Source organism: Morus notabilis, unplaced genomic scaffold (assembly GCF_000414095.1).
Source record: "Morus notabilis unplaced genomic scaffold, ASM41409v2 Scaffold988, whole genome shotgun sequence".
In the NCBI taxonomy this organism is placed as follows: domain Eukaryota; kingdom Viridiplantae; phylum Streptophyta; class Magnoliopsida; order Rosales; family Moraceae; genus Morus; species Morus notabilis.
This window is the reverse complement of record NW_010361031.1, coordinates 16,182-29,107: the sequence shown is the minus strand read 5'-3', so window position 1 is coordinate 29,107 and position 12,926 is coordinate 16,182. Positions and strand designations below refer to the sequence as shown.

The following is a 12,926-nucleotide window of genomic DNA, read 5'->3' as shown; positions in this document are numbered from 1 at the left end:
CTCTTTCCCATTATCTGAGCGAATGATTTTAATTTTCTGATCAAATTGGGTCTCAACATAAGAAAAGAATGATTGCAAAAGGAAACGTGTTTCACTCTTACACTGCATAAGAAAAATCCAAGTGCATCTAGTATAATCATCCACAATGGTTAGAAAATAATGGGCCCCTGATAAAGAAACATGATGATATTTTCCCCAAATGTCACAATGTATTAGATCAAAAGGTGAAACAGAAGTTTTTATGCTTAAAGGAAAAGGTAAACGAGTTTGCTTTGCAAGCGAACAAGTCTCACATAATTCACGTTGAGCATTAAAATTTAAAGTAGGAATGTATTTAGAAAGTAGCTGAAGACGACTATGGCTAGGATGTCCCAAACGATGGTGCCATAAACTGTAAATAGAAGAAGCGACAACTGGTGGTGATTTGAGTACAATGGTTGGTGACTCGAAAAGATAAAGGCCTTCATGTAATCTACCCGCTCCAATCATCTTCTTCAAGGACTGGTCCTGTATAGTACAAGAATCGGCAGAAAAAGTAATTAGGCATTCAGCATCATGGATGAGTTTACCAACAGAGATTAAATTGAAATGAAAACTTGGCACACAGAGGACATTACGCAAAATAATAGGAGTTAATTGAACTTCGCCAATGTGCGAGATAGGAGCATCTACTCCATTTGGAAGTTTTACATTATTAGAACAAGAGGATGTGATATGGGAAAGAAATAAAGGGGAGCTGACCATATGATCAGTTGCTCCTGAATCGATAATCCAAGAAGTGGAATGAGAGAAACTAGTTGCATTGAGGGCTATACATGTTAGATTGTTTTGTGGAGATTAGTTACTTACGAGCAGGGACATTGGCTGAGAATTAATTAGTGCTAAAATTTGTTGGCACTGTTCTGATGTGAAAGGGAAAGTCTGCAAGTTATTTGTTGGAAGGGCTGCAGAGACTTGATTTGCAGTGGCTTGATTTCCAGAGGCTTGATTTGCAGGAGCAGTGGTTGGTCGTTCCTTGTACAGCTTATGACCCAGAGGAAAACCATGTAACTTGTAGCATTTTTCTTTGGTATGTCCTGTCTTTCCACAAAAATCACAGATAGGTCTTGGATAATTTCCAAAAGTCTGTTTTGGGAATTTACCTGGATTGTTATTCCCTTTAACAGATAAGGCAGCAGAATCATGTGTGGGTCGTGGGCTCACAATACCACGTTGCCTTTCTTCTTGAAAGACTAGGGAGAAAGCTTTCTTTACAACAGGAATAGGATCCATGAGAAGGATTTGGCCACGCACAGCTGAATAAGTCTCATTCAAACCCATTAAAAATTGCATGGTTCTATCTCTATCTCTATGTGCCTCTAAAATTTTCGTAGACCCACAAGAACAAGGAGGAATAGGAATATAAAAATTCAACTCATCCCACAGAGTTTTCAGTTTTGTGAAATAAATAGTGATAGAATCCTGACCTTGTGAAATGGAGCTGATTTTTCTTTGAATCTCAAAAATCAGCGGTCCATTAATTTGAGAGAACCTTTCTTGCAAATCTACCTAGAGATCCCTTGATGTTTCTGCATAAATGGCATCCGCTGCAAGTTCTGGTGCGAGTGCATTTATAATCCATGAAGCCACCATATCATCACAGCGTTTCCAAGAGTCAAAAAGGGGATCTGTATTAGATGGTTTAGGAATGGATCCATTGACGAAGCCAGCTTTGTTCTTTGCACTGAGAGCCTTTATCATAGCTTTGCTCCACATAATATAGTTTTCTCCGTTTAGTGAAGAAGAAACTAGAACAGTACCGGGATTGTCTGAAGGGTGTAAAGAAAGCATATTTTTAAGCTCTTTTTCTTTGTCTGTTTGTGAAGCCATGGTAATAGGTGTCAAAAAAAAAAAAATGATCAAGAAAAAGACTGCAGGCCACGTTGTGGCTCTGATACCATCACAAAAACTTTAAAGAGAAATAGGAAGAAGACAAAGTTTTGGTGGAATAATTCTTCTTATTCGTATAGGGGAAATATAAGGCTATATATAGCCAACTGTACAACAATTAGAGAATAGTAAAATAAAGCTACAAAAGGAAATAATCAAAAGTCAATACAATTCTAGACCTACAATCACGAAATCTAAAATCATGGAATTATAATGAAATCAAGGAAATCAAGGAACCGAGAAATCTCATTTAATCTAATATCTCCAATGTTTCTGAACTTTAAGGTGATAATTTTTTTTTGAACTTTAAAAATTATCACTTTACTTCATGAACTTTAAATTATTCTCACTTAACTGGTTATGTTGTAATTTTTGTTAAAATCAGATAGATGTGGTCCTTATATGTTTGTTTCTAACAGAAATACTACTCGATTACATTACTCTCATTTTTCTTATCAATTTTTAATAGAATTTACAATAAAAATGGCTAAGTGAGAACAATTCAAAATTTAAAAAGCAAAGTCAAAATTTTTAAAATTCAGAAAACACCGTAATAAAAAAAAAATTTGAAACCAGAGATCTAGAGAATAATTGGCTTACATACAAGCTCCCATATATATTACAACGAAAACATAATCCAATATTCACCAAAATCCTTGGGACGAGGACTTTCAAGCGGACTCAGAATTAGGAATCACTAATTCTGCTGGGGCGAGACCAGGATTGTTTTGGATTGCATTAAGATCAGAAGGATCAGGATATTTGTTATTATAAGCCTTGAAAAATGCGACCACAATCCCTCCCACGGTCCTGCTCATGCACTCCCTTGATAGACCCTTTGCGTTCTTACACATGCACTTTGTCATCAAAGCCGAAACGCACGAGAAGCATGACCCATTGCCCGGGGGATTGTCGTCCAACACGTCCATGTGCCCGTACTGCGGGGCCAGAAACTCAGCGCGCTTCGGCGGCTTGCACCTCTTGAAGAACTGCGCGTAGTTACCGCTCTCGGGCGCGCAGCTACCGCCCAGTCCGGTGCCGATCACCGCCGCGGGGACATCAAATTTGAAGCATTGGGTCTCCGGGTGGACGTCGGGCATGGTTGCGCAGCACATAGTAGCCGCCACTGGGTCCACGCCAATCAGCACCGACAAGTTTAAGTCTTTGCCTGATCTGGGTAGGAGGGCGCTGCTGTGGACTTCCGAGTTGGTCTTGGCCGATTCGGCAGTTCTTTTGTCGGCTAATGCGAATGACGTTCTTCCTCCCCGGCTGTGGCCCGCTAGAGCTAGGCCGCTCTCGAAATCCGGTGTGATGCCGGCGGGAAGGTGTCCTTCGAGGCCATATTTTAGCAACCAATCGGCGACAGCTTCCGCGGAGTTGAGTTCCATGCATGCCGGTGGAATTAGTAACCGATATAACTGATCAATTTGTTTAATATTTTATTAGTAATTAGGAATTAGGAAAAAAATAAAAAAAAAGTAAAAAGTTTTAGTAGTGAATGGCACTATTTTTTACTTAAATTCTAGAGATGTGCTCATTAGCAAAAACAAGTTGTTGAAAGTTGATGTCTCAAATTGACCAAGACAGCGAAGCAATATAGAAAAGTCAAACGAGCTGGTGGCTGAAGACTGCAGCTTTATTTATCAGCTTATATTTTAGCTGCGGAGCTGTCATGTTGTGATTGGTTGTCAATAAGTATATAAGACTTGTTAGACTGTAACGTAATTATCTTTTGGAGTTTTTTACTCGTGAGTATCTAAGAGAGAGAATCTTCTGAGAGAGAATTCTGGGCTTGTAATTTGGGGCTTTCTTGGTGAGTGTTTGTTTCTCGAGAATTAGAGAGAAACTGTGAGAAACTTGCGTGCAAAGCGAGTCTTGTACAAGATTGAGTGCTGGGAGAAGATAGAGGTGTACTGACAACTCTGATAGTGGATTTGGACTGGAGTACAAACTCCTCCCTTGGATTAGGATCGCTTTGATCCGAACCAAGTAAATCTGGTCTCTTGCTTTTGCTCTCTTTATTTTGTTCTTCGTTCTTCTTGTTTGGCTGGTTTTCTGTTGTTGTCTTTTATTCTTATTGTGCAGATCAAAAGGGCGTAATTTATAACACAAGTTATATCAACACCTCTCATCACAATTTTGTCAAATGCAAACAACCACAAAAGAGTAAATCAAAATGAATTTTGATAGAAAACTACAAACGTTTTGTCTTAAAATCAAGCTACACAAAAAAACAAAAAAAAAAAACAAAAAAAAAGTTGAACCGGCCTTCAACCTTTCCAATTTATTAAATAAATACTATATAATAACTAAAAAAGAAAATCTAGAGAAATGCTCTTTCATTAGAGGAGCATGCTGCATTTGTATTAGAATCTTTTTTTTTTTTTTTTTAACGCTGTAAACACAGACACAGAGTAGGATAGCTAGATGAGATTATTCAGAGAAGATATTTGATTACCTGAGGCGCCACAACTATGAATCCGTGGGACGATATGTGTTTGAAGAGTTGTGAGTAGAAGCTTGTCTTGATACTCGTGCCGTGGAAGAACAAGAGGACTGGGTATCTACCGCTTTTGGCTGGATGAAACGATGAAGAGATCCTTTGGAGGGTATTTTTTGTCTCGCTCTTCACAGCAGTTTGGAAGGAAATTGCAACAACCTAAACAAGAGAATATGGGTTTACAGCAACAGAAGCGAGAGAACACAGATTTTTCCACTACGCAACTGTCATAACCGTAATCCCCCCAATTGAAAACAGTGGTGGTTGCAGGAGGAGGAGGAGAAGAAGGAGACCGATGAGAAGGATTAGCAGTTGAAGTTTTAGCTGCAGGTCTACTACTTTCTAAGACTAGTGCCATGGCTTCTTTTTCTATATTTTCCGGATCCTCTTTACATAGCTACTTAAGCTCCGTTCATTTCGCTGATTCGAGTTTTGTTACAGTAAAAAACTTTTATAAACAATCACATCTAATTTTTTTACTACAATAAAAAATTCTCACATAAAATTACATCTTAACTCGAATTAAAAATTCAAATCAGCGAACTAAACAGACTCTTATACAGTTGTGTGAAAAATGTGTGGCTGGTCAATATATGTAATTATGACATGTTAATACCAACTTCTTTACATAGCTACCTACAACTCATTCTTGTATACTAGCAATTATACATTGATTACTTAAAGTGAATGATCCTTACATTTTTTTATAAAAAAAATAATAATAATAAATAAATAAATAAAATAATTCTGTATCCAATAAAGGGTAGAGAGAGATATAAGAGAAAATAAGCAGTGGTCAATAGATTTTTTTTTTCCCCCTTTTTGGTCTGGGTATACATTAATGGACTTGTGTAGGACAAAAATGGTATATGTAGCTTATTTTATTTTTTAGTTACTCTACTCTGAACTTAAGATATGACCCAGTAGTAATTCCATATATATTCATTCTCAAATTTGAGGACTTAGAGTTGGAAGAGACAAAGTTACATACAATCAAGCCGATATGCCAAAATCAAGTTGAGTAGCTATTAGAGAGGTCCACATCAAAAATGGCACATTCAGTGTATTATTTAAGACACGTGTATCGCATGGTCCCAAGCCAAACTCACCAAATTTATTAATTAACAGTGAGATAAAACAGTACTAACTCTAGCCTGTCTATAATTTAGACGTATATCTACTCGGAAAAGGAGTATGTATATCAGAGGGGATCGCTAATCCTACCTCAATTTCCACACAAAGAAATATATAGGCTTTGCAATTGTTCGACTAATCCAATTTCTTCGCAAATGATATAGAATTTATTATATCAGAGGGGATCGCTAAACCTTCAAACTTTTGTGCAATAATGTTTAATAAAATGTTCATTTAGAAAATTTGCATGCATTTACTAATCGAATCTCATTTCAGTTAGTTAATTTATTCTTTTAGGGAATGGTTTTAGTTATTTGTATGAACAAAACTTTTAAGATTGTAGATATATCCATTACATTCCGTCACAATAAATACCTGGCTTCTCTCTTTTTCCTCTTTTTTTTTTGGTATTCTGTCCAAAAACGCCATGTTTGTCTCACACTGTTGTTGCGGGTGTAATTTAAGTCTCATTCATTTCACCGATTCAAATTTTGTTATAGTAAAAAACTCTCAGAAACAGTCACATTTAATTTTTTTACCACAGTAAAAAATTTTCACATAAAATTGCATTTTAACTTAAATTAAAAATTCAAATTAACGAACTAAACGGACCATAATAGTGATTCTACATCGATCCTTGTCTTTCATATTCGAAGCGTAATGTTTTTTGAAAAAAAAAAATATTACATTTTATTATTAACTATTTCTTCTCTCATGAAAAACGTGTTGGCGTTTCGTGGGTATTGTTTTTTTCCAACATTTGAATTTTGAACACGTCAATCGGCCTTTTGAATGACACTCGTCATTTTTGTTTTGTAGAAAAACGACATTGTCACTCCTTCATTAACTATTTGTCGTTGGGGACAATATTCTTTTGTCATTGTCAGTTGTAATTAGATCCTCGAAAATGTCAATTACGTGCCCGGAAAAAATAAAGGGTACGTTTAGAAATTATTTTAAAATAATTTTCTTTTTAATAAAAATTAAAAATGAAATTATTTTAGGACTGATTTCAAAAGTATATTTAAGAGACGTTTGGTTCATAGATTATAATCATTTTCAATTTACGTGTATTTTTTGTGAGAAAAAACACTGTAGCGAACTATAAATTATGATTCGAATCGGGGTACGAATCCCCCAACCAAACAACCCTTTAGTTAATTTTTTAAGAGATTATTTTGAATATAATAAAAAAATGAAATTGTGTTTATTAATTAATATATTATAATATTATTAATAAATACTAAAAAGTAAAAACAGAAAAATAAAAATAATTTTCAACTGTTTTTTAATTTTTTTATAAAAATTATTCTCACTATTTTTATTTTATTTTATTTTTAAAACATTTATTAAACAAATATCGTTTCATTTTTTTTTATTTTTTATTTTTTGAAATACGTAAAACTGTTTTTAAAAACTATTCCAAACACGCAAAAAGACTTACGGTTGTAGACTTGTGGTTAGCATTACCTTCTTCCAATGTTGTTTGTTCCGGAATATCTCCTCGGAACAAGATCAAGATTTAAGACACATTTTTTTTAGAACGACGTGTGGTTCATTTTTGTTGAGAAAAAGGACATTTTCAACAACTAATATTGGGTTTTGGAGATAAAATTATAAACCACAATCAGATGAAACTGATAGGTTGCTTATTTTCTTTCACGTCCTTGATTCGAATATCGTTTTAAAATTTTATAATGGACAATAAACAATAGACTGTTTATGAAAGTGACTTATAATGGCTTTATAACTATACTAGTAAAAAATGTGGCGGATTCATTTAAAACAATTGTTATTTAAAACAATTGTTATATAATCGCTGAAGAAAAAAAAAAGATAAAAAGAAAAAGATTTAAACTAAAAGTATGAGAAAAAACAAAAAAAAAAATTTAAGAAAATACTTGTGTGAAATGTTTAGAAACCGAACTTAAAATTTATAAGAATTATTGATAAAAATTGTTTATTTAAGGATATATTTAAAAATAAATTAATTTAAAAGGATAATTAGGAAATATAATATTTTAAATAACTTTAAAAAGTATTTAAAAGAAATATATTTAAAAATATATAAAAAAAATAGAAGTTAAAAGATGCAATAAGAAAAAATAAGGGAGAAAAAGGAAAAAAAGAAAAAAAAAATAAAAGGGCAACGAATCGCCCCCAAGAAACGGATTGGCTCTTAGTGAATAGGTAATAAAGATATATTTTATTTTTTCTTTAAAAAAAAGATATATCTATTTTCCAATTTCCATGTATAAACAACATCACATGGAAACGACGTGTTTGATATATGTTTTCTTTCCGTCAGAAACTGCATATCGGTTACAGATAAAAGCGGCATATAGTTTTGTTAAATACTTTTTCTCCATTTCAAGCAAAATAAATAAATAAATAAATACTTTTTCTCCACAGTTTCCCATTTTTCCTTATATGCTCTACTTTTTTTTTTTTTTTAGAATTTGAATACTCTACTTAAAACCTTGTAGAGCGTTTGGTTTGGGGTTATAGAATCAAAATTATGAGTCTGATTTAAATATTTATTTATTTGTAAAAAATAAAAAATAATTTTAATTTAAAATTTAAAAATTAATATTTAGTTTGAATGATTTTGATTTAAATACTTTTTTTTATTTCAAGCAATAAATAAATATTTTTTCTCCACAGTTTCCCATTTTTCCTTATATACTCTTTTCTTTTTCTTTTTTTTTTAGAATTTGTATACTCTACTTAAAATCTTGTAGCATATAAAGTAGCATTTGGTTTGAGGGTTATAGAATTAAAATAATAATTCTAGTTTAAATCTTTATTTATTTGTAAAAGGTAAAAAATTATTCTGATTTAAAGTTTAAAAATTAGTATTTAATTTGAATGGTTTTAGTTCAAGATCTGAACAATGATGTAATGTTTTAAACTACCTTTCCTTTTTGATTTTGAGGGTTTAAATCTCTAATTCTGATTATAATTCTACAATTATAATTAGACTATTAGAATTACATTGATTTAAACCCCTCATACAGAACCTAAATAATTTTGACACGACGTGACTTCGATAAAACGGCATAGAGTGTAAACGTCATTTCGTTTTTCTTGGGAAAAATTAATATGCGCCTTCTCCACAAATTAACAAGAAAATAAATAAAATCTGATTACATTGTCAGTTTTGAGATTATAATTTTTCGTAGTAAACCAGCTGTATCAAAAGTTATTTTTGGGAAGCTTCCAAATCCAATCAACATTTTGTTTTTTTTTTTTAGAATGTTGCTCACTCCATTGTTATATTTTTAAGAAATTTATAACGTACCAAGTATTAAATACAAATTCGACATTCACTTAAAAAAACACACACACACATATTCTGAACTCTGAAGGTCTGTTGTAGCGCATTAATTTGTAGTTCGTCAATAACGAGGTTTAAAAAGAAAAACTTTTGTCCAAAGAACAAAAACTAAATAAATAAAAATATTATAAAAAAATAATAATATATTGGGAAAAAAAAAAGAAATAATAGTGTAGAGGAACCTATTTTTAAAGAGCAAAAGCATATGCTTCCCGAAAATTCTGATGTTCAGGAAGAATTCATATGCATTTCCTTGTCAAAAATTATATTCTAATTCCTTAACAATGAAGGCAAGATCAGAAGGGTTTCCAAATAAAAAATAAATAAAAGGAAAGAGACACAAGTGGACAGTAGACTCGTCTGGAACTTTACAGACTCGCACGTATCAAGCTCACACTTCAACCGCCGCTTCCGTTTTCCACACGTGTGGGCGATCCCTCGCGAAGTCTCTAATTTCTCCGGAGCCCGCTCTTATTATCCCCTTTTCCTTGCACCAATCTTTCAACACAACCAACTTTCGTCTGTTTTCTCATACTTTCCCTCACTTTCCCCTAAGGAATCTCGGCAACCAAACAAACTTACTTGGGCGCTAATTCCTATTCGAAGACAAAAGATGTGGACCCAACCCTACCGGAAGACCGACGAGGAGGTCGGAGCGAGGCCTCTGTACCCGATGATGCTGGAGAGCCCCGAGCTCCGGTGGTCCTTCATTCGGAAGATTTATTCGATCGTTTGCATCCAATTGCTCGCCACCATCGCCGTCGCCGCCATCGTCGTCTCAGTCCGTCCGATCGCTCATTTCTTCGCCTCTACCGGCGCTGGCTTGGCTCTCTACATCGTCCTCATAATCACGCCCTTCATCAGTACGTAATCTTTTTCGATTAATCGTTTTTGGTTAAATTAATTTTTGTTGTCAGTGGATTTTGACGTTTGGTTTTGGGAATTTCCCGTTTCCACTACAGCTTTGTGCCCGCTGTATTACTATTACCGGAAGCATCCGGTGAATTACCTTCTCCTTGGGATCTTCACTATTTCTCTCGCATTCGCTGTTGGATTGACTTGTGCGTTTACGAGTGGTAAGATCTTTGTTGCTTCAAAGATTTCAGCTTTTTTCTCCCTTTCTTTTTGTGGCTTAGAAAAGAAAATATTGCGCCTTGGAATTATATAATTTTGTGGCTGCTACTTCTTGTTCAATAATTTTTCAGAAAATTCTCTCTCTAGATTTAATCATATTGGGTCTTTTATGTTTGTATAATATAATTTAGCAACCCTATTACTGTGTGTTGGTCTGTAATTCATAAAAAAGACGGTCTTGTGATGTTAAACGTAGTAATATGTTCACTTAGGATTAACACATTGCTCAATTGGACTTCTACGATTATGCTCAAGAATCCAAAATTTGAAATTTTTTTTTTTTGTCTTTCTGATGTTTTAATACAGTAAATTGTGCTTTTTTTCAATCGGAAACAGGAAAGGTTATACTAGAGTCGGTGATTCTAACCACCGTTGTAGTAGTGAGTCTCACTTTGTACACATTTTGGGCGGCAAAGAGAGGCCATGACTTCAACTTCCTTGGACCCTTCTTGTTCGGAGCCGTGATGGTGCTTATGGTTTTCGCTTTGATTCAGGTATATCTATTTCCTACAATCTTCTGCACACTCTTTTTTTTTTTATAAAAAAAAAAAAAAAAAACAAAAACCCCTTTTGCAATTAAAGCTTAGTTTTATCATTTATGGTATTTGGGGTTTCTAATTAGTAATTACGGTGTTTGTTGCTTCCATTTCTGGTTATAGATTCTCTTCCCAATGGGTAGGATCTCTATAATGATATATGGGTGCTTGGCATCGCTCATATTCTGTGGCTACATCATATACGACACAGACAATTTGATCAAACGCTACACTTATGATGAATACATCTGGGCTGCAGTGGCTCTGTATTTGGATATCATCAACCTCTTCCTCTCACTACTGACAGTTTTTAGAGCTGCCGATACTTGATGAAATAATCCCATGATTCTGTTTCATCCAATCTGTTATTTTTTGGATCGAAGTAAATTCTTATTCATAATGTAAGATTATCTGCTTTTTTGTCTTTCTTTTTACGGCTAAGCGTAAATTCAAAACAATTGTATTTCTACGTTTATAATGGTAAATAGTTTAATGAAAGCTTTCCTTCGTTTGCAAGTAAATAATTGATTCTTTCACGACTCAGGTGATTATCCACCAAGACAATATTCAACACAATTTGTCCACGATAGGTCTTTGTCAATGTGAAAGTTCTGTCTTATTACGCATCCTTTTATCTGGGGTGAATATATTCTAGATTAGAGTCCTAAATGAACAAGCAAATTCAGATGGAGATTACGGCAAAGCGTTTACAACCATACCGTTGCAAGCAAACAGAACTAAGCACTATCCTATATTAAGGGGAAACATTATAAAGAAAATAAGCAACAAATTAAGCCGACAAGCTTGTCAACAATGTCAACCAACAGCGACACCTTTCGTAGGTCTAAATAGTCTTAAAGTGGGCCATTGCATTATACAGTTTCATGATTTGTCGTGTCTGTCTTATAATTTACAAAGAGGAATTGAACACTCCAGGAGACTTTGGAACGTGGAATCAGTCTAACCTAAATTGATCTAATAGTCTTTGTTAATCCGTCCTAACGCCTGGTCTTTCTCTCTGCAACGATCGAGAGAAGCCTGGAGACTCCACGAGTCCAGAATTGATATTCGTTTTGGTTCTTGCATTCAAACTCCACAACCCCGCGTGACTCCGTTTTCAATCCAAAGTAACGACGTGGCTCTCCTCCATCGAACAAGTGTCTTCCTGGCCAAGCTGGCATGTCCTTACGCACTTCCAACACAACATCTGCGCACATATTTAGTAAACAGCAAAATTCATAAATATGTCCACCGTTAAGCAACGTTTTGACTAGTTTTCTTTTTGTCCCTGTTTTGCATCACTAAGATTTGGCAGCTTACTCTTTTTCTTCTTGGTGATGGTCCCAGCAACGTGTTTACTTTTCATTTTCAGCATCACCTGCCACCCAAAAAAAGCCAGGGATTTTTATATTTTTGATTAGTCAAATGGAGGAACCTGTTTGTTATTTAGCGAAGATAGAAATAGGAACTTCACTCACTTGACCAGTTCGGTGAATATAAACAGACACAATTTTCCAGTGAAGATCCCCTGTGAATATCAGATTGTATTAGCATGTTATCTCTTTGACAGGTCTTTGAAGTTTATTATGTTAAGCCGTTTGGTTCAGAGTTTGAAGCGCAATTAAAACTTGTTTACTATATAGTTCTCTCCTAAAAATTTAAATTTCTGCCCTTTAAAAAAAATTAATTAATTTTTTTTTTTTACTTTTCCAAACCTATGAATCAAACAGGCCGTCAATGTTTACCTTTGCGGGTGCGTTTGAGGATTTCACTACCCTTGGCTAGGAGGTCTTGGTTACAGACGTCGGGGAAATTGTCAACAGGGCAGATCTCTCCACTAAAGCTGCCAAGAGTAGAGTTATCCATGTTGGCTTTACCACAAACCCCAATTCCCATTCCCTTCTCAACTGGTATTACCGCGGCTATATTCCACACTTCCTTCATTGCCCTTGCCTTAAGTGTTGCCGCTCCACGTAAAGCTGCACACGAAAGTAATACCACATATCGTAAAACAGTGCATTTGAGAACATTTTCAATACATGAAGCAGATAATTAAATAAGAGAGAGCTCAGCCTGAAATGAGTACCTGTGGCGGCTGCAGCCGTGAGAGTGACAATATCATCACAAGAGTGAACATTGACAGCGGAGCTCACCACAGAAGTGAGGTGATCATGATCCGCACCGAGAGACTCCGCAGCCTCTGCGCACTGCGCGGCTACTAACGCTGCCGCGGAGGCCACGGCCGTGTCCGTCTTGGCCGCTTGCTGATTCTTTCCTGAGGCAGAGGAGGCTGCAGTTGCAGCAGCAATGGCTGCCACAGCAGCAGCCCCCGCAGGCCCCCAGACCGCGGCGGGGG

General features: G+C 35.1%; 4 protein-coding genes across 4 annotated transcripts in view; 1 reads left to right on the top strand and 3 right to left on the bottom strand.

Moving 5' to 3' along the window:
- LOC21412662 overlaps positions 1-1,395 on the bottom strand; it is a 1,536-nt gene extending 141 nt beyond the window's left edge. The window contains exons 1-3 of the mRNA XM_024165657.1: positions 1,143-1,395; positions 850-1,076; positions 102-507 (exon numbers count right to left, since the gene is read on the bottom strand). Of these exons, the coding sequence (XP_024021425.1) occupies positions 102-507; positions 850-1,076; positions 1,143-1,332 (823 nt within the window). The 5' untranslated portion in view covers positions 1,333-1,395. The remainder of the gene's footprint in view (positions 1-101; positions 508-849; positions 1,077-1,142) is intronic.
- Positions 1,396-2,508: 1,113 nt separating this feature from the next.
- On the bottom strand, positions 2,509-4,864 carry LOC21385927 (chlorophyllase-1, chloroplastic). The gene is made up of 2 exons (XM_024165660.1): positions 4,388-4,864; positions 2,509-3,347 (listed from the first exon to the last, which is right to left on the bottom strand). The coding sequence occupies exon 2, from the start codon at positions 3,315-3,317 to the stop codon at positions 2,601-2,603; it is 717 nt and encodes a 238-aa protein (XP_024021428.1). The 5' UTR covers positions 3,318-3,347; positions 4,388-4,864; the 3' UTR covers positions 2,509-2,600.
- A 4,384-nt stretch (positions 4,865-9,248) lies between these two features.
- On the top strand, positions 9,249-11,068 carry LOC21385926 (protein LIFEGUARD 4). The gene is made up of 4 exons (XM_010098140.2): positions 9,249-9,763; positions 9,863-9,976; positions 10,371-10,528; positions 10,694-11,068. The coding sequence occupies exons 1-4, from the start codon at positions 9,514-9,516 to the stop codon at positions 10,898-10,900; spliced, it is 729 nt and encodes a 242-aa protein (XP_010096442.1). The 5' UTR covers positions 9,249-9,513; the 3' UTR covers positions 10,901-11,068.
- A 256-nt stretch (positions 11,069-11,324) lies between these two features.
- The window catches only part of LOC21385925 (VAN3-binding protein), a 5,905-nt gene continuing 4,303 nt past the window's right edge, over positions 11,325-12,926 (bottom strand). Inside the window, exons 4-8 of the mRNA XM_024165659.1 lie at positions 12,657-12,898; positions 12,316-12,549; positions 12,049-12,098; positions 11,891-11,948; positions 11,325-11,777 (exon numbers count right to left, since the gene is read on the bottom strand). Of these exons, the coding sequence (XP_024021427.1) occupies positions 11,569-11,777; positions 11,891-11,948; positions 12,049-12,098; positions 12,316-12,549; positions 12,657-12,898 (793 nt within the window). The 3' untranslated portion in view covers positions 11,325-11,568. The remainder of the gene's footprint in view (positions 11,778-11,890; positions 11,949-12,048; positions 12,099-12,315; positions 12,550-12,656; positions 12,899-12,926) is intronic.